This window comes from Thermobia domestica, chromosome 16, assembly GCF_964235325.1.
Source record: "Thermobia domestica chromosome 16, izTheDome1.hap1.1, whole genome shotgun sequence".
NCBI classification, from domain to species: Eukaryota; Metazoa; Arthropoda; class Insecta; order Zygentoma; family Lepismatidae; genus Thermobia; species Thermobia domestica.
Window position 1 is genome coordinate 71,162,017 of NC_137469.1, and position 25,061 is coordinate 71,187,077.

Below are 25,061 nucleotides of genomic sequence, written 5' to 3' on the forward strand. Positions count from 1 at the left end.
GTGCATTATTCAACGTACTACTACCCTTTTTATGCGTCTTTTACATATTCCATAAAAAATGGTATTAGTATGTTGACTATGGAAGAAAAGTAGATTGGAGAATATTAGTAGGTGAGAAGTTCGTTCTAATTTTATACATTCTATTTCGTATTTTTACAGATAAAATAATTCCATTAAAAAAAAAATATATATCATATTGATCGTAATGACATTTTTCATAGGGGTGAAATTTTATATTAAGTGGTCCGACAACAAAAGGCTTTGTTAAGCAATTACGCACAACAAAAGTGAAAATATTTTCAGTACGGAATACGTATACTTATTAAGAATATTAAACGAATAGGCTACCACCAAAATATGCAAGTACTTTCTGTTGCTTCTTTGGATTGAAAAAAAAAACCCTCTGATTTATGAACATAATGTACAAGGTCGAAACATTTGCTTCCAAGAAATCAAGTTCTATTTCAATATTTACTTATATTCATTCACCCTGGTAGATATCTGTGAGTGGTAGAATGTTTCAGGTTAAAATAGAATTTACATTAAAATATCACAAAATAAACTTACGGTAACATTTCGAGAAATAAAATACTGAAAATTTTTATCAGTTTTATGATCAAGAAGGTGGTAACTGGAATACTGTAAAATTATGTGATATGACATGTTGCCAATCTTTGCTTTACTTTACTTTAATAATAATAATAATAATAATAATAATAATAAGAATTATACATCACGTTATCGATCTGTGTTAATTAGGTTTTCTTGACAAGTATTCAATTTTCCACTTTCGTGTTGATGAAATGTTATCGGCAATTCTCTCTAATAACAATTCATTTATTTAATTACTGTGTGTGTTCGGAGCAAAATCAGATTCACATGCAAAAGAGAAAGTTATATCACGTGGAACTAAACCAGGTACCACTTACAAGTTGATTAATCGTTCTTTTCTTTCCTGTACCCACGGTATACACATAGTCCTACAGCTTAACGTGGGTTCTGAAACATGAGCTCTTACCGGGTATCGAACCCGAATCATATGTTAACCATACAGCTATGAATCAATTAAACTGTTAGTTTAAAAAGGATGGGGGCATGTCATTTACGGATTCTGTATATTTACATAAAAACGGAATGGGCTTGATACCTACAAAAATGCCATTTTCAAATGCATCAGTGAACGTGGGGACAAACTTCAAACTGTTTTGGTTAATAATATTAATAATATATTTATAAATAAAATATATGAATAAATTTAAAGTTCTATTTTTAGTTTATCTAAAACTGAATTTTTCTGACCTTAAAATGTATGTAATGTGAAAATACAATCAAAAAAGAGTCAAGCCACATGATCCTTACCTTCGGTAATTTTCGTTCATGTGCACCTTCTCCGAACTGGATTCTCTTGACAGCAGCAGATTTATGAAGACTAGTTTGGTTCTGAATGATAGAAAATCAAAATACAATCCATTACTACAAGTATGTTCATGTTCAAAAGTGAGTTCCTCGGAATAAATTTTAGGGAAAGATTTTTAAAGTGATTCATTTTCATCTACAAAAATTAATTTCCAATTATAGTTATTCCTAACTTTGTACATAATTCTCCATCTGTCGTAGTGTTATGCACAGGTTTTCTCGTTTCGCTTTCAACATTTGATGCTATTTCAAAATTTTTAATAGCGTTTAAACAGAACGAAACCAATACATAGCGAGTACCGAATTTAACTAGAAATAATAATATCTCATGCTCTTGATGAGCCATTCTTAATTCGGGAATAAACACAGTACATAGATTCCAAACCCATTATTTCAAGTTTTCTTGACCTGTCAATCCAATATTATTCAATTAGCAATATACAACGCTGGCTCATTGGGAAGTTCATGTACCATCGGAAATTGAACCCCGGACAACATATGTTAGCTATGCACCCACAACTAATGTTAACTAAAGTTGTCGATGTATACAGAAAAACGGGATACGAAACCTAAGTTCGATGTTCATGTGGTTCTAAACCAACGAAACTACTAGATCATCTCACATAGCCTCGGTGCTGAAAAGGAATCAATTAGAAAGCGACGATAGAACCCAAAATTATGATTAACTTACTTATTTAAACTATAATACTGTGAAAAGAGGGGGTATATTAATCAATATATAACATCGAGCTGAATGAAATTCTACCCTTATGGGTAAATCTGCTTGTAAAATTTGAGAAAATTGACAAAATCTAATTTTTATGGTGCTAAAAAGTTTCTTTGTTGCCAATAATAACTGATAATTAAACAATCTGTTCCAGGAAAATAAAAAATATTTTATGCTGTACATGAAATGAATTATGAAAAGAACACTCTTAATGAGCAGATTGTACCTACTGTTATTTGTCGCCTTTTAACAACAACTAATATACAACTTAAAAATAAAACTTGCGTTGAGGAAGCAAAAAGTAACGGGTTCATCCTATACAGTCAAATCTTCAAATGTATCGTCTTGATTTACATGTTATTGTGGAAATAACATATAAACAGATTGCATTATACTATATTGACTATAGTATCATATTAGATTTTACCTTTGAACCAGGTGAAGGCTGTAGCAGCGAAGGGAAACCAATTGAACTGATCATTAGCCCACCAGCTTCTTCGGGCAATGTTTCTTTGATGATCGACGGAGGAGAGAATAATACGGACGTATCACCAACAAGCGATTTGCTCTGTAAATAAAATAATATTTTAATAACACAATTTAATACAGGTAATGAACTATAAAGGTAACCAAGAAAGTTCTGTCGCCTTTACACCTACCACTTTCGAATATCGATATGTCACCTAACACGTACCTGCAAGATCAAAAATAGTCCCCATCAGCATCGACGACCTTCTGCCAACATTCTGGAAGGCCATGGATTCCATCGCGGTAGAACTTGGTGGGTCGTGAAGCGAAGAAGGTATCAAGTGCATTGTGCACTTCTACTAGGAATTTGAACTAGCGTCCTCTAAGGTGATTGTCCAAGGAATGGAACAGGTGATAATCGGACGGTGCAATGTCCGGAGAGTATGGCCGATGCAAGTGTTTCCCATCCAAGGCGTAGAATAATGTTCCGGATCATCCTAGCCATATGGGGCTTAGCATTGTCCTGTAACAGGAGGACCCCTTTGTGATTCAGAAGCGCTGGCTCCAGAGTTTTGAGTTTTTCTTGAACACGGCTCAACTGCTAGACAGTACACAGTTGCATTGATGTTTTGACCAGTTCGTAGCAGTTAGTGAGCCTTGTACAAGACCACTTCTCTTGTCCAGAAATGGCTACTTCCTCAGACGAGACAACAAAGAAACATAGGGTCTGCTTGCGTTGCCTTCTGGCCCCGAGTCAAATCATGTGGGATAAATCAACCTAACTTGTATTGCTTCCCAAGTTGATGAAGGTGCTGCCGAATGGTTTCTCTACTCTCACTGAATTGTACTCCCAGTTTCTCACATGTCTGGCCACTGTTGGCCTCAATTGCTGCCTGAAGATCCTTTTGTACATGTGTTGGTCTTCCGGCACGTGGCGTGTCTTCGAATTTGTGGTCACAGTCCTTAAACTTGTTAAACCACCGCTGCACTGTCCGCGTAGTCACGATACCCTCACCAATGGCTTGACATATCTTCCGTCCCGCTACAGCAGCGTTTGACCCCAGATTGAACTCGTACAGCATACACACCCTTATGAGGCTCTGTGGAGATCCCATGTTCACTGTCCTTAACGCAAATTCACGGCGTAACTGAACTGCCACAACAAGGTAGTATGTTGGATATACCCACACCAACAACTGACCTATCTCCATTCGCATTCAACTCACGGTGTAAGGGCCAACTGAACACAAATCTCCACAAAAAGCGACAGAACTTTCTTGGTTACCTTTATACATATAAAATTATTAAATATACCGCGAACACTGTAGGCCTTAAGCTTTAAGATAGTCAATCATGAAAAATATTTAATCTTAACTGTAACTTTAAAAAATACTTTCGATTGATTAGCGTGCACTGTCCCGGGTTTGGTTCAATTTAAGGAACAATTTTCAGTGTTGAAATTAACATCGTGATGCAATTATTAAGGAGCTACTAAAATTACGTTAGAGAACTCAGGTCTAGAAAGCTAGAAATAATAGCGATGGTTTTCGATGTGCGCACACTTAAACAGCCCTTCGCATGCTGTAATGCCAAGTGTTTTTAATTAAAAACTATCGACATGCACTTTTAAAATGCACTTGTTTGATATTTTTCATATTACTGATTTTTTCATGTGTACACTCGTTTTCTGCGCACACATTAGTTATGGACTTTTACATCATAGGAAAATGACTGCGCTTTCCAATTTCAACACACACATAAAAATATAACAATCTTTGCTGATAGTTCACAGTCTTACATTAACTGTTGAGTGCTAAAGAATCCTAGGAGGCAGTAATGGATCATTACTTATCAGATATTTGACTGATAGTTTACCAAATAACGACCACGGATTCACTACAAGATATTTAATTGTGAGGAATACCTGACAGGAATTCATTGAAAGAGGAAGTGAATAAGACAATGTCTTAATATTTCTTACATAACAAAAATACCAACCACTACTTATACATTTGATATAATGTATTTCTGTCATCTGTCTTATTGAAGCTGCTCTACAGAGCCACAAATAATAGCTTATCATGCATCACACAAATCATAGCGATCTGGTCTTGGAGAGAATGAAGTTGGTTTTATGTAGTTATATCTTGTAAGGTCTGTAAATTAAACTTCTGATAACAATTTGACTTATCATTCATAAACTTCTCATAGATTTTTTTTTTTTTTTTTTTTTTTTTACATGTTTGAAAAATTACGAATGTTTTGTTGTTAACTTAAGCAGCTTGAACAACTCTCATAAACCAAAAATGTATCCAGGGGGCACGGTGGTTCAGTGGCAGAGAACTCACTTCTGGTGCTTGGGTATCTGATTCAATTCCAGGCTAAATAACTATCGTAGACAACATCGAATCTTGGATTTTCCAGGTTTTTCTGTTTTCTCACACTTTTTCATTCCACCCAACTTTTTCATTATCATTCATCTTCATTAATCACCTGTCTCCTTTAGCCTCAAGAATATAGCGTGGAGAGTAAAAGTAAAAATTTCATTTTATTTAAGAAGGCACTCACCTTGCTCTTGTTTATCCTGAGTTTATTTATGAATGATTTGGAGTTCAGAGTTCCTTTCAACACAAGGATACATGACACCTAGGATATACCTACACCTTACTTTAGGATCTGAATTACATGAACTTCTACCGGGAATAGAACCAAATCTTCCACATCAAAGAGGGTGCTTTGATCCTAACACACAGGGGTCATCCCCTTATTATTATCTTACAACGTGCTTTGGAGTGGACCTATTAAAGATGACAATCAGACAATGACTGATATCTGGAAAAAATAATCCCGGATTTTTTATGACCAGTTTCAACTCCTTTAAGACCTACGGGGTTCTTTTCCCATTCAGAAAACTATCTCAACACCACATATGGCAAAGCAATAATTAATGCTCTATCAATTATCAAAATCAAAGTATCTACTGGTGTTTCCAGTGTTCTGCTGCAAAAATTTTCAGTATACTACGATAAAGTAAAAGGTAGAGGGCCACGTACGATCGTATCCTTGATATTTAACAGCGTGTAAAATATATTGAAAAACTAGTTTTCAATATTCTAATAGAAAGAATGTACAGAAACTAGTGGGTAAAAATTATTAATAATAATAATGTTGTTTCTGGACGTTATTTATCCCAGAATGACTGTCATTTTTATTTTTATTTTTTTTTAATGTTTGGGCTTCACTCAACTCACACCAACCCTTTCTTTACCTGGTTCAACGTATTACATACATTTAGATTTCTTTTTATATTCGTAATATATTTGGTACAGAAACATTCAAGTAGAATACCAACTAATTACAATTATCAAAGAGTAACATGTTTACCCAAATCCTAACCTCTATCACAACGAGCGAAGTTTGCTTGCAAAACACATACGTTCTATGATATGTTCTTTCCATTGTGTATTTGAGCCATCGAACAGAATGGGCTTCTTGTAACATCCAACAACGATTAACTGGCGGTTTGCATTCACGTTCTTCGTCACCAGCGGGGCTGTACAGGAAGAGACGCACAGTTTAAAGCGGGATATAAACCATTGGTACATTCGATGCTCTGCTGCAGAGAATCGTACCGTGCACCTTATGCATCGAAGACATAAGCGCTAGCCGCTAGACCAGAAAGGAAGACAAAAGCGAACAAAGATTTACGAAAATGCGAAACATGTTGGAGCAATAAAGAAATCTGTTTTCTTTTTCGAATCTAAATGTACTTTATTATTATTATTATTATTATTATAAGTCTTATCCCACTAGGCTTCTGCAGTAATTGCTATTATTATATACAAGAACACAGAAAAAACTGGCGGTACTTACAGGGGTTTCAACAACATACGATAATTCGGTGACACCAGGTACAGGAATATTTCCAGGTGTACTCCACGTCGGGGCTAATGACTTTCTTACTTTTCGATTTGGCTGCGCGTTTTCCTTTCCAACAGGTGGCGCAGATTTACGTTTTATAGTGGAATAGCCACTATCTTGTAAGGTACCCTGTAAAGAAAATAACTTGTAACGAACATGACAAAATAGGAAATAAACAAATACATAAAATGAAGACTGAAATTCTTCTTACATATTAATTCACAACTATTATTACGGTAGAAGCTCGATATAAGGCGGAGGAATACATGTCCCTCAATAGTACCATGCTAAAAAAAAAATTTTTGAAAGTTAAAACAGTAAAAAAAATCTGCAAACTATTCTGTAGCACAATTTTACCGTTAGATTCGCTTTCACCGTTCCTCTAGTTGGCCCCGTATCCTTCATTCCATAGGATTTCGCAGAAGAAACGGGATAGATTGATTTTCCTCACGTCTATGGTCACATTTCGATATACCACGGGGATAAAAGAATGTTCCCCAGCAACCTCCTTATATCAGGCTGCTTCTGCATTACAAATTGTTAGTAAAAACTACTTTGTATTATCTAAATCACCTAGTTAAAAATTTACCAAATTTGTATGAACTGGGTGTCTACTAAAATTCCAAAATGAAATTATATGATTTTTCGTGACCTTTTCTTCATCAAACCATAAAATTTCGTAACATTCTCAAGTGCGAATTAGGCCGAATTTTCATGCATGAGATTTGGTAGCGTCTAAAGTAGACCATAAACATTTTGGTGAATTTTGACGTTTTATAGAACAGAATTTTCCAGTCTGTACTTATATTTGTACAGATATATATATATAAAGCCAAAAGGTAAATTTCTTGACTTTCATGACCGTTTTTTGATTTCGTGACGGATCGACACCCTGATAAAGCTACAAACGATTTCGTCGAGCAACTGTCGTCTTCTTTAGACATCCTATTGTTTGTAGCTTTCTGCTAAATTTTTAGGACGCTTATAGTTTAAGTTTTCAACTACTGAATATGCGTCCAATAGTATCTTTAAGCTAGTTACTTCACTGACGTCACTCTATGCTGAACACTGAATTTTCAGTTCTCAGATTCAAAGATTTCATTTATTGATTGAATAGTTTTTACCCCTTACATACAACTCAGTCTTTCAGTATTAGGTACTGAAAGACTGAGTAAGAGGTAAAAGCTATTCAATCAATAAATGAAATCTTTGAATTTTACATTCCACGGTTAGGCTAACGGAGACAGTGATGATGAGAAATGAATGAAACGGTGGAATGAAGAAAGTGGGAGGATACGGGAGAACCTCGAGAAAACCTACGTACACGGTGTTTGTTCACCACAAAATTTACTTGAGCTGGGATCGAACCAAGGACCTCATGCACCAGAGGTGAACGCTCTACCACTGAGCCAGCAAGCACGACCCCAGGAAGGACAATTAGACGTCAGGTAACAAAGAGGTTGGAAACCCATGCCGTAACAGAATATGAAAAGAGTTATTATTAACGGTGTTGAATACTTGTACCAGTTTTGTTTTTCAAACCACTGAATTACATTTTATATGAGGAATTACGATTATCTTCCTGCCATCTCTTAAATGAACTGGAATTTTAATGGTTTAATTTTGCTGACTTCTTCACATTAGTTAAATGTCCTTTTGCTTCGTGAAAATTTTATTACCTATAACTGTAAAATTTAGTAATATTAACATTTATAAATAACGCAAATTAATTTTGAAAAAGCGCGAAAGAACTACTTTTCAAGAATAAATTAGTAAATTCACATCATTAAAATTCCAGTTCATTTCACAGAAAACAGAAAAATAATTCCGCATGTAAATCATAATGTACTAAACTCAAAATGGCATTGGTACTCAACACTTTTAAGTAATTACAACAATTTAACTATGAACAATATATCGTTTATAGTTTCACTGTTTTAAACAACTGTTGTTTAATAAGTGATTAATATTTTGTTGTGGCATAAGCTTCCTATTTTATATTATTTTTTAACGACGGTTTGTGAACTCTGTGCTCTGCTCGTTAACCATAATGCCTGATATGTGTGATCTGGGTGTGGTTTCAGTTGGAGATAAATTGTTTACAAAGGAAACGGAAATGGAAAATAAACTCACCAGAAAACAAATAATAATAATACGAATAAAAAATAAATCATACTTTTTTAAAGGTACACTATACGCACTTTCCTTAGATGATTTACAAGATAGGGAAAATACAAAAGTCATGCAGCCCACACGGACACTTCGCAAACACTTCCTTGTTCTTCAATGTTCCTTTGTTTTCTTCCTTCCTTTTTCCCTTCGATCTGTTGAAGTGTTAATTTATAGAGAACTTTTTCTGTGATTATAAATGAAATGAAAATGTTCAGTTCTACGTCTCACAATTACATTCTGTAGGGTAAAGGAGACTAACGATTAAGAGGCCTCATTCCGGCGAAATTAAAATACCGCTAATTTTATAGTAATTATGTGATATCCTCAAATAGATAAAAGATAACTGAAATGTGGAACAAGAGCGCCCTAGACAATATTATTTTGAGTGAAGTACCGTTATCACAAGTCACCTAGTGGCTTTTCGTTTTCAGCCGTTTAGAAACGCGAAAATAAATGCCGATTTTCAAAGTGGCTCGAAATCGAAAGCAGATAAGGGAGTCGTGATAACGGTATCTCATGTAAAATTATATTGTCTAGGGCGCTCTTGTTCCACATTTCGATTATCTTTTATCTATTTGAAGATATCACATAATTACTGTAAAATTAGCGGTATTTTAATTTCGCCGGGATGAGGCCTCTTAATGAAAATGAATGATTGTAGAATGAGACTGTGGGAGGACACGAGATCCCAAGGGCACACTGTTGTTTACCATACTGAAATGGCCTGGGATTGAACCACGGACCCCTTGGATCAATGCTCTATCACTGAGTCACATAGCCCTCTCCCCCTTCCTACCAGAAGCATATATGATTATGTTTCAACCTGGATTAGTACTATTATACTTAACTTCTAAGCGTATCTAAGCTGCCGTGCTACGCGAAAAGACCTTAATTCCACATTTTTCGAAAATCGAGATATTGGTATGGGAATGTTCGTAGTACAATTCTGCATCTATCTAAAGTGAAATTGACGTGGTTTGACCAATAGGTAGGGAGTAATGACGTCATGAGTGTTTACCTTATGTTCAAAACTGTAACTGAAAGTAAGCAAAAAGACCTTAAGTGGCAACTCATAAGCAAAAATATTTAACTGTATTACCACACAAATTTTAAATCGTGAAAATATATTTAATAAAGTTTTACTGAAATATAACAAATTTGAACGTACAGCCTAAGCCAAAACGCGTTTTGCTTATTTTCTCGAAAGTATGTGAAATGGAGATAAGGCCTTTTCGTTTAGCAGGGCAGTCAGTCAGTCTGCAGTGAAGGACCCACCCGGTATGACGAAGAAAACGTCACGTACAGATACCTGCCTTGAGTTAAACTATATTACAATCTTGCCATGCTATTGTTAGTTTCTAAATTATAACTACTTTCTATTGAAAGGCTTGATCTCATGCTTGACACACTCAATAGTAAGAGATTATTATTAAACAATTTAAGTGCTGTTCAACTGAAGGAACTGAAATAATAACATGTTCGCTACATTTTTGTTTGTTTACTCAAGATTAGCGTCCCTTTACAGCACCGAAGATACATAAGACGTGGGCTTGTAGCTTAAGGTAAACTCGGAACCACAGTAATGCGTTCAAGATTTTAAAGCTCTCCCACCGGGAATCGAACCAAGTGTCACGTTAACCGAAAGCGTGCACAGTAACAAGGCCTGTATTACGTTCTTCTAAGGATCAAAATGATGTAGACAAACAATAAATAAAGATAATACTAACTTTATATCCATTAAATAATTTATCCAGTCTCCGCTACTTTCATCAGTAACTTCTTGAACTCTTACGCTAAATCCACTATAAACCCTCTCATCTAAGAATTATCTCATAAGACGAAAACATAGTTACTTGGAAACTTGTTGAAAAAAATTCCGAAACACCAGAGAACTACAAAATCTTGGACATCTCTTCCGTGAAAATTTTTATGTAACCACTACCTATTAAAACTTGGTAGTAAGCTGCCTGTGGATGAAGATACTGATAAAAACCCTTTAAGGCTGCAGACTACTAAACATTTTCAAAAACTAATATTTTTTTTTTGCCCGTTTTTCGTAAGTGGAAAGAGATAATAAAATGTAACTTACCACAATAATAGATAATATTATTCTACACCCGAAAATACGAATCGGAAGAATTTCCAGTGTTGCCATCCATAGAACTTAGTGTGACCAGAATTTGAATTACTCAAAAATCTAGGTAAAGGCAGCGATTAGAAAAATGAACTCAACGGTAATTGATGACTTGTCATGCTGTCTATGTTCCTTATTTACTACTTTCTAAATAATGTTTCTATTTATTTTATAAACCTTGCATAAATTATTACAAAATAAATAAGTTATTAGAAAATAAATAGAAGCATAATTTAGAAAGTAGTAAACAAGAAACATAGACAACATGATAAGTCATCAAGTACCGTTGAGTTCATTTTTCTAGTCGCTGCCTTTACCTAGATTTTTGGGTAATTCAAATTCTGGTCACACTGTAATTTCTATGGATGGCAACACTGAAAATTCTTCCGATTCGTATTTTCAGGTGTAGAATAATATTATCTATTATTGTGGTAAGTTACATTTTATTACCTCTTTCCACTTACGAAAAACAGGCAAAAGAACAATTATTAGTTTTTCAAAAATATTTAGTAGTCTGCCCCCTTAATACATCCTCACTGAACTACAAACGTCGTCTTGAAATGTAAATCGTAACCTTCAAATGTTGAAACTGAGTTTGTGGCTTGGAAAATTCAATGGAATTTTTGAATTATCATGTATGTGGAGAACAAGGGAATGTTACTCACAAAAATGTGACGATAACGACTTGCCACACTTCCTCTTTAGCTGAAATTTTCCGTACGTTGGTGGAAAAAATAACTAGCGATCACCGTGCCGCTTATTTTTTTAAAGCCGTTATTTATAAATGATGGATCTTCACACTCTGCTTGATGTGATTGAGTAAAAAGCCTTCTCTTCTGTGGATTCGTTAATTTCCTCTGCTAATTTTGGAAGACTCTTGTTCAAATTTTCTAAAAGCGAAATATATGACAGAAAGGGCTTTGTAAAAGTAAATTTAAAGAACATTATTTTTATTTGCTTTCTAAAATTAACAGAGAAAATTAACAAGTCCACAGAGGATTTTTGTTTTCTTAATCACAGTAAGCAAAGTGTGAAGCTTCATCATATATAAACAGTGATGTCGTGCGGTGATCATTAGTCATTTGTTCTACCACCGTATCGGTAATTTCTGCAAAAGAAGTGTCGTTATAACTCGTTATCATCCCATTTTTGTGAATAACATTCCCTTGTGCTCGACACACACATGTGAATCTCTGAATTTTCCAAGCACAAGTTAATCATGGTCACAAATTCAGTGTCAATATTTGAAGGTTATGATTCACATTTCAAGACGGTTTTGATTCAATGAGAATGTATTAAAATTTTTGTTTTGTTTTCAGCAGTCTTTTTCACAGGCAGCTAACAACTTAGTTTTAATAGATAATCGTTACATAACTTTTCACAGAAGAGGTGCACAAGATTTTACAGTTCTCTGGTGTTTCGTATTTTTTTCAAGTTTCCAAGTAATGACGTTTTCTTCTTACGAGATAATTCTTAGATGAGAAAATTTACGATAGATTCAATGTACGAGTTCAAGAAATTACTGATGAATGTAGCTGAAACTATTGAAATTATTTAATAAAGATTTTTTTCAAGGTGCCCATAATATTTGTAAAGTTAAATTTTCTGACTTTGCCTAAACGCATTTTTTTAAAAAAACATTTGTCGTTCATACATTCACAAATTCAGGATTAACAGTTGGTTCCAGCCACTGCATTGAGCTTTGTCTTTTTACTTGTAATTTTCATTCAACAGAATACCTGGGATCAACTTATTGTTAATAATAATTAGTAGCTGACAAATCACTAGTTTCATTGTTCACAGATACCAAATAAATTTTAAAGTCTGGCACAGGAAAATGGATCCAACGCCAGACTTACTTTAGCCCAGGTAACCCTGTGATCGCCAATCCACGTACACACAACATGCAAGCCTATGAGAAAAAGTTTTCTTGATCCAATGGTACATTTTGTACTTTTCCCCACCTTTTGACCTCATACTTAGCTATTTTCCAGACAAATTTGGAGATCCCTGACATTTCCTGACTGTGGGCACCCTGTTTCTGAACGGATACAAGGTTAGTACCATTTTTATTTACACATATGTATTTTATAGCGTCCATTAGCTAAGATCTAGACAAACATTCGTTATCGAATATTGAGCACGGTAACTAGGTTTGATTCTCGCTGAGCTGAAACATTACATGAACTCCTCGAGCCAGAAAGACAGGCGGCAACAGAGGTCTGTAATAATACTAAGATTAACTACTACAATGGAGCTCAAATGAAAGAAAAGCATTATATTCAAGATGATTAAAGGTTAGTAGTTTTACTATTGGAAAGACACCGTTACCTTAGGAAAGAAATATCTTACTTGTTGACTTGGGTATAGTACACTTGAAGTGTCAGTCTCATAATGACAATCTGAAAGATCTTGATCCTTCTTGATGATTTCAGTCAAATCTTCGACCAATCTTGTTGGAGTCTGCGGCTTTTAAAAGAAAAATACTTGATAATAACTACTTTTCACAAATAATTAGAGCTAAGAAAAATCTTTTTATTCAAAGTAGGGTGCGAAATCGTAACAGTTGAAGTGGAGGAAGGACGGAATATATAATAGTAAATAAATAAATAAAATCTTTCCACTGGAATGCTTCGATATAGTGTTCATACATGTAAATATTCACAACTATTAATCTACTTAAGATTACGGATACCACTAACTCGTTATTTACATATGAAATGCATGTTAATTAAATATGAAAAACTGTAATTAATTTACAAACTTCTGATAATAGTATCACTTTATTCACCCCCGTGGTTTATTACTGGAGTGAATTTTATACCAAAAATATTAAATTGGGGTGAATTCTTCCCATTTCTCCAGATTTCGCACCCTGTATCAAAGCACGAAACATTAAAAATATTAACTTGTATAGTAAAGCTCCAACTGTAGGTATCTTCGACTAGATCAAACTAGACTTGTGTATTGTCAAGCTTCGTGTTCCGCTAATGAACCTCAACAAGAACACTGAAACTCATAGTTTAGGACTCTCTGGACTGTTTCCTATTTTAAGAAATTCAACAAAAATATAATGTATAATGGAAGAAACAGTTTTATATGAGAAATGGAAAAGACAATCATTTTCTACCCCTACACCATATCCTCTACTCATGAAAATTTACAGAAATTGAAGAATGAGAAAGTATGACTGAACCCGGAATCGAATCCTGGTTCCATTTTTTGTCATACAACTTAGATGTGTAAAATCAAAGGAACAAACATGCAAAAATTTAATTCAAAACACCGACCAAACAAATTTAAGTAAATATTGTTATCTAGACTTACAACCAAATTATCTACAAACTAAGAGCTCCCGAGAACAGTCATACGTTAGTATGTATTGTGGTTCTACATTCAATTCTGAAACTATTCATATGGTTCGGATCCCATGTCAAAATGGACATCCAAGTCTCTCAAAGTCTGTCTCTCAAAGTACTGTTTGGACGTTAACTCTAAGCAAACCATGTTTATAAATTAGTAAATTAGTCAGCATATCGAAAATATTAGTTGACATATCTAATTTCTTCAACTACATTTCCTTCACAAAACAGTATTGACAAGAATCAAAATACCTGGTAAGATGACAACGTAAGATCTAAAATGGAACTTCCATATCACGCAAATGTCTCAGACACGTAACCAACAATAATAATCTGTGATTAAATCTGAATCTTAAGGTCCTTCACTAATCTCACTTCCAATTTTTTGAAATGTAGAGAAAATTTAAAGGAAATGAAGAATATAAAACAAAGTGAGCCAGGCACTATCTAGAAAAAGCTATTAAATAAACTAATAACTGTCTCCAAACCTTTTGTTATACACCTGACATCTGAAGACTTCATAAATGACACTCAAATTTATTTTGCAACGGCATTTTGCAAATATATATTGTCTAAGTTATTCACTATATTCAAAAAGGTAGACGTGAGCGTAGCGAGAAGTCTTTAAGTCCTTCTGTAATACAATTAGCATCACAATCACTTATGTGAAGGAGGAATTACACATGAAGATGTCGGAGTTATGAAGATAGTGTTATTTTGGAAATATACCACCTAATTTGTCTGCAAGCTTGTTTTCAAACACTTCTTTTACCCTAATACACGCATCACTTGTCAACACGTAATGCACAATTTATCTAGAAGTGAATAAGTAATAGCATCAAGAATATACGCAAATAAAGGCTTAAATTTAAGCTACTTTTCAACATAGCCACCAAATATCTCATCACTTTTCTCTCATCGTGGCATAGATTTCAAAATATCTAGTTCATAGAAATCAGTCTTGAATATAGCTATCTGTGCACAACTATTTTACGAATTTTCAGTTTGTCATGCACCACTATTAAACCTATTAGACAATGTTCAACGAAGGAATTCTCCGGTTATTACAAACTTTTTTAATGGGCCTGATATTCTGTTCACTAGGTTCTGCTACTGGATGTTCGGCACGTGGCAAACCTGTAAGGTTCATTCGGCCTTCAAGGAATTTCATCACCTGGATATATTGTTACGGTCCAGTCTTCTCTATACACGAACACAACTTCCTCGTGAATTTCAATGAGTATTCGTCCTTTCGCCTCTATTAAAAAAAAACAAACAAAACACCACCTCTCTGCTCTTCACCTCGCAAAACGAACCACACCTCTGTGCACTTCAAATGTAGACTACTTTTAAAGCACGCGCCATCTTTACTCTGTAGTTCACGCTTCTGTCCTACAGGTACACCTAATCGAACAACTACCGAAAAAAGTGCGAACATCAAAGTACTTCTTTCAATTTCCATGTCCCAAGTCAGTATAATTTGGCATGAAAAAACTGAGTTACTTATTGACCCGTCCTTGTTTTTTAATAATTATCTCTCTAAATCTACTCTTAGAAACATGGTAAGTGTTGAGTCATCATTATCACTTGATCTAACTCGGACAAAATCTAATAATTTCAACTCATTTAGTAACGCTTTAGAGCAATAATATCTATCTTAGTGCACTTACTGTAACACTATTTACGTAATACAAAATATTTTGTATAGTGTAAAACCTGTTTGATGAAAAGCATTATTTTCTTAAGCGCATTTGATATTTATCATCCTGATCCTAATTCGTGAAACATGTTCTTACTTTTTAAAGTAACGCCAGATACCAATTTTTAAGTTACTATAAAACTAGATTGTGATCTAACTTAAAATATACATTTCCTTCATCAACACAAAAAAGCTAAATTCCACAAATCACCATTCATCAAACACTCACCATGTATTTCAGAGGTCCACTCTTCTTCTCCAGTTCCGCAAGAGCATTCTTGAAGGGAGTTGGCGTTCGTGGAGTTGTATCTGAAAGAGTTCGTCGCAGTTTTGGTGTGCGATGTTCTAAATTGACGTTTCCAGACTTTTCACCATCTCTGTGAGGCACTATCTGGTATGTGGAAGACGCCGACGGTATTGGAGGATTCGGAGTCGAGAGGGGACTGTCGCTGAACATTCGCAGCTTGTCGTCTCTACCAATTTCTTGGATTGGAGTTGACTGTGCAGTGGGAGGAGCGCAATTCACTGGAGTAGACGCAAAACTCACATCGAAGGATATGTTTGGACTGTTTAAAAACTGAAAAAGGAAGCAAAGATTCTATTACAAAAATAAGTAAATTAAATTAAATATTTAATAACAATAATAATAAAAATAATGTACAGGACACGGAATCATAGAACTTACCTTACAACAAATCCTGGTTCGTGTATTCGTGTTTTACCTAATTCTCGTACGCTTCCTGATTTAAGTTTTTCGCACTCACCTTCATGTCCTCTGAAGATAAGATATAATGTATAAACATCTGCAATATTTCAATTACTTGGTTTTTCTCCTGGTAGTGAAGATTGTTACTTTTTTCTCCCTCACAAATTTCTATTTCTTACATATTTTATTACTGTGATTCCTTAGATATGTGTATCTTTTGTCAAATGTGCCCAAGAATGTGTAACTTAGAGAAACAATTGACGTACTTAACTCTATATAATATACTTGGTTTTACGATGTTACTGACTTCCACTTAAACACAGAATTTTCTCTTCTTAGGTGAATCTAAATAACTCACCGCTTTTTACACGTTGAAAACATACTATTATATACAAAACAGTTTAAACCATTTTGTATCTTACAAGCAACGTACAGAACAATGCAGGATCAGATCCGACTCATACTTCGCCCAGAGGACACATTATAGAAAAGTTAAAAAAGCCAAATTGGAGCTGCCCCCATGCAGAAACACCGGAGGTATGCTCGGCAACATAACGCACCACGCGACAATATGATATAAGGTAAACTTCGCAAGATATCCCTTTATGTCGAAAACGGAAAGGATGGGCAGCACCAGGATATCAAGATATTTGATATGGTATAACACCGACTTGGCGACCCTCTTGAAAGCCGCGATCTTGGATATAGCGTAAGGTATTGAAATGAGAAGCGGGGTGTGTGATATATCAATGTAAGGTAAATTGCAAAAGGAAAATTAATGATGTAACCGCGAAAAACATGTGTAATGGTGTGGACGGGACGAAGTGTGAAAGACTCGGACAAAACAAACGTGTATTCGAAGGACAGAATAATAGGACAAGACCCCACGACAATGGTACGCGAAAAGTAACTGCAACAGTGCCTGTGCATGAAAGTGCGTCCGCCTTGACAGGTTAAGCCTTTCGAGGATATCGGGATTTTTTCAAACGAGCGCTCGTATCGCGGGTTGCAACTGTGGTTTTCATTGTCCCAAACGGAATACCAATATCCTCGGAAGGCATAATTTGTCAAGGTGGATGCACTTTCATACACAGACACTGATGCAGTTACTTGTCGCGTACCATTGTCGTGGGGTCTTGCCCTATTATTCTGTCCTTCGAATACACGTTTGTTTATCGCGAGTCTTCCACACTTCGTTCCGTCCACACCATTACACATATGTTTTTCGCGGTTACATCATTTGTTTTTCTTTGCATTTTACCTTACATTAATATATCACACACCCCGCTTCTCATTTCAATACCTTACGCTATATCCAAGACCGCGGCTTTCAAGAGGGCCGCCAAGTCGATGTTATACCATATTAAATATCTTACTATCATCCTGGTGCTGCCCATCCTTTCAGTTTTCGACATAAAGGGGTATCTTGCGAAGTTTACCTTATATCATATTGTCGCATGGTGCTTTATGTTGCGGAGCATATCTCCGGTGTTTCTGGATGGGGGCAGCTCCAATTTCACATTTTTTCTTCTCTTTTATTAAGTGTCCTCTGGGCAAAGTTTGAGTCGGATCTGATCCTGCCTTGTTCTGTACGTTGCTTGTTAGTTCACTGGCCTTATTAAAATTTATTACGAACGAAAAGATTAGAGAATTCCGAATATTACTTTCGTTATAAACAGTCCATCATATATATGCACACATTTTAACGAAAGAAAGCTAACGCCAAATTAGATATCATGGCAAATTCCCAATTGGACGATGGTATGCATCAATTGATCATGCGCCATTTTTCGATTTTCGAGATCTGTACATCAGTGTGTAGGAGACAATGTAAATAATGTATATATATATATATATATATTAAAAAAAAAAAAAAAAAAAACCGTTGGAAACCCTAATATTTGCTTAAACGTTCAGGAAAAGCTATTCGACCAAGCGCCAATAATTGGATCGTAATAGTAACATGTTTGTTTCCTTCTATATCTCAGAACAATGTTTTGGTGCTTGGTCAATTGATGGATACACCGTCCAATTAGTGCGACCAACTGTGTTTTGTCACTGAACACTGACTCGATCAATCATACACAGGCATCACAAACGCAGAAACTTTCAGTTTGGTGGAGTAATGCATTTGCAAAAATACTTCTTATCATCAAGCAATATAATGATCAACCAAGATTAAAGGTAGATGTACATCAGAATTTCCACGAAACATTATCATTAATAGATTTACTGAACATATAAGGGCTTCTACATGTAAAAAGAAGTTTTGTATTTTTTAATAACTAAATGAATTAAAATAACTTTTACAAAGACTGAAGAACACATAAGGAATATCAACACTAGCTTTACCAACTCTGATTCGAACAATGCAATGTGAGTTGGATTACTCGCTGTTCGTTACTTAAGACTTAATGTCAGTTTTTTGATGGAATCTATGTAAGAACTAATACATAATCCATTAATAATTTAGTGTGACATTGTTACGGTGCAAGTTAGTGCAGAAAAATTCAGAATAGTTGAGAAGAACAACGCAAAATGTAACAACTAGGATCTTCATCTTTAAGGTAAAAAGAGTTTGACAAAAAGACTATCAGCTGTTAAGGAGTTCCACGGTCCAATTCCAAAGACTGTCATTAGATCCTGATAAAACTTCTATGGAACTTGCGAAAAAGTATACTCTTTGAAATCATAAAAGGATAATCAAAATTAGTACATCCACGTTTAAGTTATGTGCGAGCATGCACACAATGAAGTAAGTTAGTTACGATATTAACACATCCAACCGTAAAGGAGTCTAGCGAACTATCGTCAGACTCTAATGAAACTGATATGAAACCACTGCAAGAACATACTTGTTTTAAAACAAAAAGTAAATCAACAAAATTGATGCACCTATGTGGAAATTATGTGTGATCGTACAATTATCGTAGAGATGAACAGTGTCATCCATTGAGATGCTTCATGGTCTAGCTCGGAAGACAATGGTTCGATCCTCGTGAAATTTATGTGAAACAACCGGAAAAGATGTCTCTTTCAAATAAACAAGAAATACCATTACAATAAGTGCACTTGTATCGAAGGCTTATGCCAGGGGCCTCTCGATTCAGCCTTTGTTCTCATTTTTCTCAAGATACTTACTTTGCGGTCGGTGACGTCACGTGGAGGTATCGCCAAGGATCTGTCATACCACAAAATCGTGAAGCCATACGTATCCTATGATTGGTGATTTTCTTACCTGTGAAAGGTTGTTTCGGGTAATTTCTTCTCACTGCTATTTGTACACCCATACGTGCAGCATGTAACCATTGTATAATATAAATCTAAAGCAATGACTTAAATAAAAATAAACGACACACACACTGCATGTCTACATATGAAAATCGCAATGTTCTGAACCAACATATATGGCGGTAATTCAGTTATCTAATAGAATGAAGATACATATGGACACATCCTCTATTTTATAACATGCTTGGGTATCGCGAGGTATCGTTCAAGAGGACTCGTGAAATACTGCATACGCAATTACGCTAGTTGGTATGGGCAGAAGTTTCTCCACAAGACGTCACGGACAGGGAGCCAATCAGAACGCTACACGCAAACTGGGGCTACCTGTTATTTTATATACCTTGGGCTTATGCGTGAACATAGCACAATGCATATATTTACATATATAAACGGATCGAATTGAGAACCTCGTCCGTTTTTCTAAAGTCGGTTAAAAACACCTACATATCTCAGCTCAGAAGGTCAGACACTCCACACACACAGAGTCTATATTAAAAGATTCAAGATGCTGTAGCTCAATTGATTTCAGAGTTAAGAACCTAACCACAAACCATGGCACAACACATCTTGATATAAGTTAATGCCTCTGTAACTTATTCTATATTGTTGTATTGTATGATCTTTGGATCTCAAATACCTTATTATTTTACAGTTCCCTTCATTAATCAAGAACAACTACTTTACTATATCTATCTATCTATCTATCTATCTATCTATCTATCTATCTATCTATATATATATATATATATATATATATATATATAGAAGGCAACGTACGTACTTAATTTTGCTGTTATCTAATGAGAGCCTTAATATATACATTACATATTTTATACCTATTACAATAAAGCACAATATGAGTTTCCAGTACCTGTACAATTACTGAAGCTGCATACTATTCTCTAAAACCTTAGTTGAAATAGTGATATTTGTTGCTGTAGAAGTCTTCCGAATCTTCAGTTATGCAGATCACAAATCGTATTGTGTGTCAAACTTGTCATAATTACTAAGCGTGTAGGAAATTGTTTCAAAATCATATCTCCACTGTTCCACTCCAACGCTCTACCACTTGAGCTACTTCGCTCGGTGGGTAGAGTTTGACAATTAGGCAATGAGCCAGGACTCGAGACAAGTGGAGGTTTCATTACTGCAACACAATGTTGTAAACTGGAGCCATCTGGAACCATTTCTCAGAACCTTTATTATATGTTACCTTCAATATACGTTGAAACTAAAGAATCTTTTACAAATCTGCTTTTCCGGTTAGATCTCAATTACATGCGAATACGTTTTGACAACTACATCCATAATCATCTACGAAATAATTTTATCGTGACGAATAAACAATATGACAAGGTGATTTCTGTTTCCCCTTCGACTTGCATCAGTGAGTTTTGAAGAAAGAAAAGAAAGGGGAAAAAATAGTACAAAAGCAGAATGAAAATATTAATTTCAGTGTTTTGCGATATCTTTGATAAAGATCGCTAACGCAGATCAAAAGATATGGGATTAAGAAAATAAGCGAATGAAGAGATTATCCAAAAGTAGTCACTGAATTCTTCAATATGTAAGTTGGTTGTGAATCATTCAGGGTATATAGAAAATTGGAAGCAGGGGAGCACAAATGAAATGAATCAGGAAACTACTAAAAACATGGGAAATTTTAACCACGATACTTAAAAGTCAAAACGAGTACTTGAATGTCAATCTGTAATTGGAGATGACACTGCAGAAAGAATTATAGTTGAAGGAAGCAAAGGAACGAAGCTAGAATTCAAGGATCATTTATGACGCACAATATACTGTAAAGTTAGAAGTGCACGACCTATTCTGATTTCCCTTTGTGTTTAACAGAACATCCATTTGCTTGGACGTTTCATTTCCTACGACTTTTACATCCCGAACACTCAGTTTTGGATTAACTTTTATTGAAATTGTTCCACTTGGTAAAGCACTCACTTCCCTAAGTTCGTTTCCTCATTTTTCTTCACAACTCTCATACTAGACTACAATGCATGGGCTTTTAATTAGCAATAAACATTTTTTTTTTTTTTTTTAAATTTTAAACAACACATCGTAATGATTATCACTGTTATGTCAAGAATAAAGAAGAAATACCAACTTACCTGTGATGGACTAAACGGCAACTGCTTAATTGGTGTTCCTTTCACTGGTGTATTGGGAGGCTCCTGTTTTATTGTAGGCATATCCGAAGATATAAATAAACCGTAATTTCGAGCCTGTAAATTAGAAAGGGATTAGTGTGACTATTGATCTGAGTCAATACAAGCATGTTGTGAATACACAGCTATAACATCTCGTCCAGTATAGAAGAGAAATAGAGGAAGTAGTAGCTTGTTCGCTGCTGTTAGCTGTACGATTTCAAGGTGAGCCTGTCAGTATCCACATCAAGTCGTCGAACATGTCAGGCATTTGAGAAGGAAGCCGAGGACGAACGCACCAAGAGGCATTAGTTCCAGAAGCTTAGGTTGGGAGATTGCTTTATGATGAACCTCACAGTAGACCGATAAAAAGGGCCTTGAAAAGAGAGATCTCAATGTCTGGTGAACTAGTCAACAAGCTGTGCATTATGAGTTCCTACCATCAGGCCACACCATCACCTGCAGCAGGAGCCACGTTGGTTAATCACAAGGATTCACGAGAATGTGAGATCACACGTGACAATGATGACCAAGGATATCATTCGGAAAGTTGGCTGGGAGATACTGCCACCCACCGTACTCGCCGCACCTAGCGCCACAAAATTTCAACCGTTATATTTCCTAGATAACCACCTTCATAGGAAATCCTTCGACAATGAGGTAGAGCTACGGCACGCATTCACGGACATCCTTGCGTCCAAGACCCCGAATTTTATCGCCAGACCATTGCACAGCTGCAAGAATGTTGGCAAAGAGCGCTGAATCCTGATGTTGGGTACTATGCGCTGTAATGTCCATCTGTGTTTCTGATGATCAAACACAAGAATTTTTTCATTACTTGTATTTACTCTTGGATATAATGGTAACAAAAAGGGAAATGTGTTTTATGAGAATTCTTATGTACTTATCCATTTTTTTAAGATAATTCCATACATAATTCATACATAATATCCATACATAATTCACCTGATAAAATTTAACGCTGCAATTTCTCTAATGGAGCATCAGCGCTTTTCCACGTTGTTCATGCTGTGTTGCATTGTCCCGACTGATGAAAACATCTACGCGTGTTTGAATGTATTGGACGGCTTGGAAAACTATCTGTAGAAGTTAGTTAACATGACATCATTTCGTTACCTAGTGATTTATTACCCAGTGGTATATAGTTATTAACGAAGAAGTTCAGCAAACTCATGAAAAATTCATTTTCTAACTCTATAAATTACCGGAGCACTGGTCTCCTTTGCCAGATGAAAATTTAAATGTGACAAGTATACTCGGATTACTATACACGGATGGTTGCTTAAATTCATAACGAATGAACGAAAGAAAAAACTTTACCATCCTTTCATTCAAAGTATTCAACATAGCATTTTAATATAACTTGTCAATTAATATGAAAAAAAAAAAAAAAAAAAAAAAAAAAAATACAAAGCACGGTAACTACGGGTAAAAACAATGGCTAGTCCTGAGTGTAAAAACTTAAATATGTGATTGGTAATTACACATAGGGCGTGTCCTATAGCTTTGCAGTTGTCCTCTTCCTGCCATATTGCTTGGAATCAGAGTTGCCAACAACAAGACCACTGGCACTCCTACTTTTAGTTTAAAAAAAAAAAAAAAAGTATAGTTGAAATCCAGTTTTTGTCCAAATGCCCCATATTTAAATTTAAAACTGGATTCCTTGTTATTATTTAAACCCAGTTCAATACAACAGTCAGATTTACATAAAACTTTATAGTTCTTATTATGTAATGATCTATCTTATATTTTAGATGTGAAAACTCCGAGGCTGACTGCCCAACTTTTACGTCTCTCAAATTCACTTAACTCCACTGACGATATTTCTCTTTGTAGTACCTACCTATATCTCCTTACACAAACAGGAAACCTGCCATACCTTACTACTTTTTAAATGGTTCTCAAAATAACTGGAGAGTAGTTTGTCTCAATATTCCTCCCTCCTTTTACCGTTGTATTTACATCATGCAAGTATATTACAATTTTTAAAAAAAATTATTTCCGGTTTAAGGTTAAATAACCCAATCCATTTCTGTTAGAACAAACTGTAACATTATATAGAGGCTATGTTCCTCTGGTTTCTTCCATTTTTTAACGCGTACTTCCCCCTCTCGCTTTCAGAGAGAGAGAACCGCTTTATTCTCTATCATTTATCGAAGCACAATGTAGTAACACTATGTGCTCTACTAAGGAGTGCGATTTAAGTTAAGGGAACTTTGAATTTTTGTAATAACTTTTTTATTTGTTGAGAAATCACAATACATTTTAATATAATAAACAAATGATATCTGAAGAGAGAAGTAGTTTACTATTTGACGCTGTAGACACCCTTGCGGTCGATTTCTCGAAGCTAGAACCGGAACTTCCGGAAAAGCGCTTGTCCACTATTTTTGCCACTTCTTTTGATACTTTCGACCACTTTCTTTTGCATATCTTTCACATCCTTGATGAAAGTAAGCTTTTTAGCCATTTCGTGTTTAACTAGAGCCCAAAAATGCTCAATGTTTCTAGCCTGAGGAAGTTCTGGCGGTTCTCGTTTTTACCGACAAACCCAATACCAGCATCAGAAAGCGCGTCTCGCACTTTTTTCACATAATGCGAGGATGCCATATCGAGCTAAAACACAATGTCATGTCCGGTGAACTCTTTTTGTATCCATAGAGACAAAACCTTTTCAGTGTACTCTAAATACTGGTCACCGTTGATTGTCCCACTTCGAGCAAGAGCAGATGAAATTTTACCGTTTGCCGCGATCGCTTGCCAGGTCAAAAACTTTTTTCATATACCTGTCTTTAGGTTTCACGAACTTGCTAGGATTAACTTGACGTTTACCAATGTATCATACATACTTGGAAACAGGTGCAAACGCTAAGTTTTGGTAATAGTAAGTTTCATCATCCATGATCACAATCTTGTTTGGGAACTTCTTATCGGAGAGTTTGCGGCAGTTGATCTTAGCGGGCTTCTTCTGTTCGTCTGTAT

General features: G+C 35.3%; 1 protein-coding gene across 3 annotated transcripts in view; it reads right to left on the minus strand.

The window, feature by feature from the left end:
* The window catches only part of LOC145673146 (myb-related protein A-like), a 114,331-nt gene that overhangs the window by 2,849 nt on the left and 86,421 nt on the right, over positions 1–25,061 (minus strand). For 2 of the 3 annotated variants that reach the window (XM_081742569.1, XM_081742567.1), the window contains exons 9-14: positions 22,023–22,136; positions 16,129–16,476; positions 13,170–13,307; positions 6,485–6,661; positions 2,571–2,711; positions 1,360–1,440 (exon numbers count right to left, since the gene is read on the minus strand). In XM_081742569.1, coding sequence (XP_081598695.1) covers positions 1,360–1,440; positions 2,571–2,711; positions 6,485–6,661; positions 13,170–13,307; positions 16,129–16,476; positions 22,023–22,136 — 999 coding nt within the window. The remainder of the gene's footprint in view (positions 1–1,359; positions 1,441–2,570; positions 2,712–6,484; positions 6,662–13,169; positions 13,308–16,128; positions 16,477–22,022; positions 22,137–25,061) is intronic. The other variant, XM_081742568.1, reaches the window with a different exon arrangement.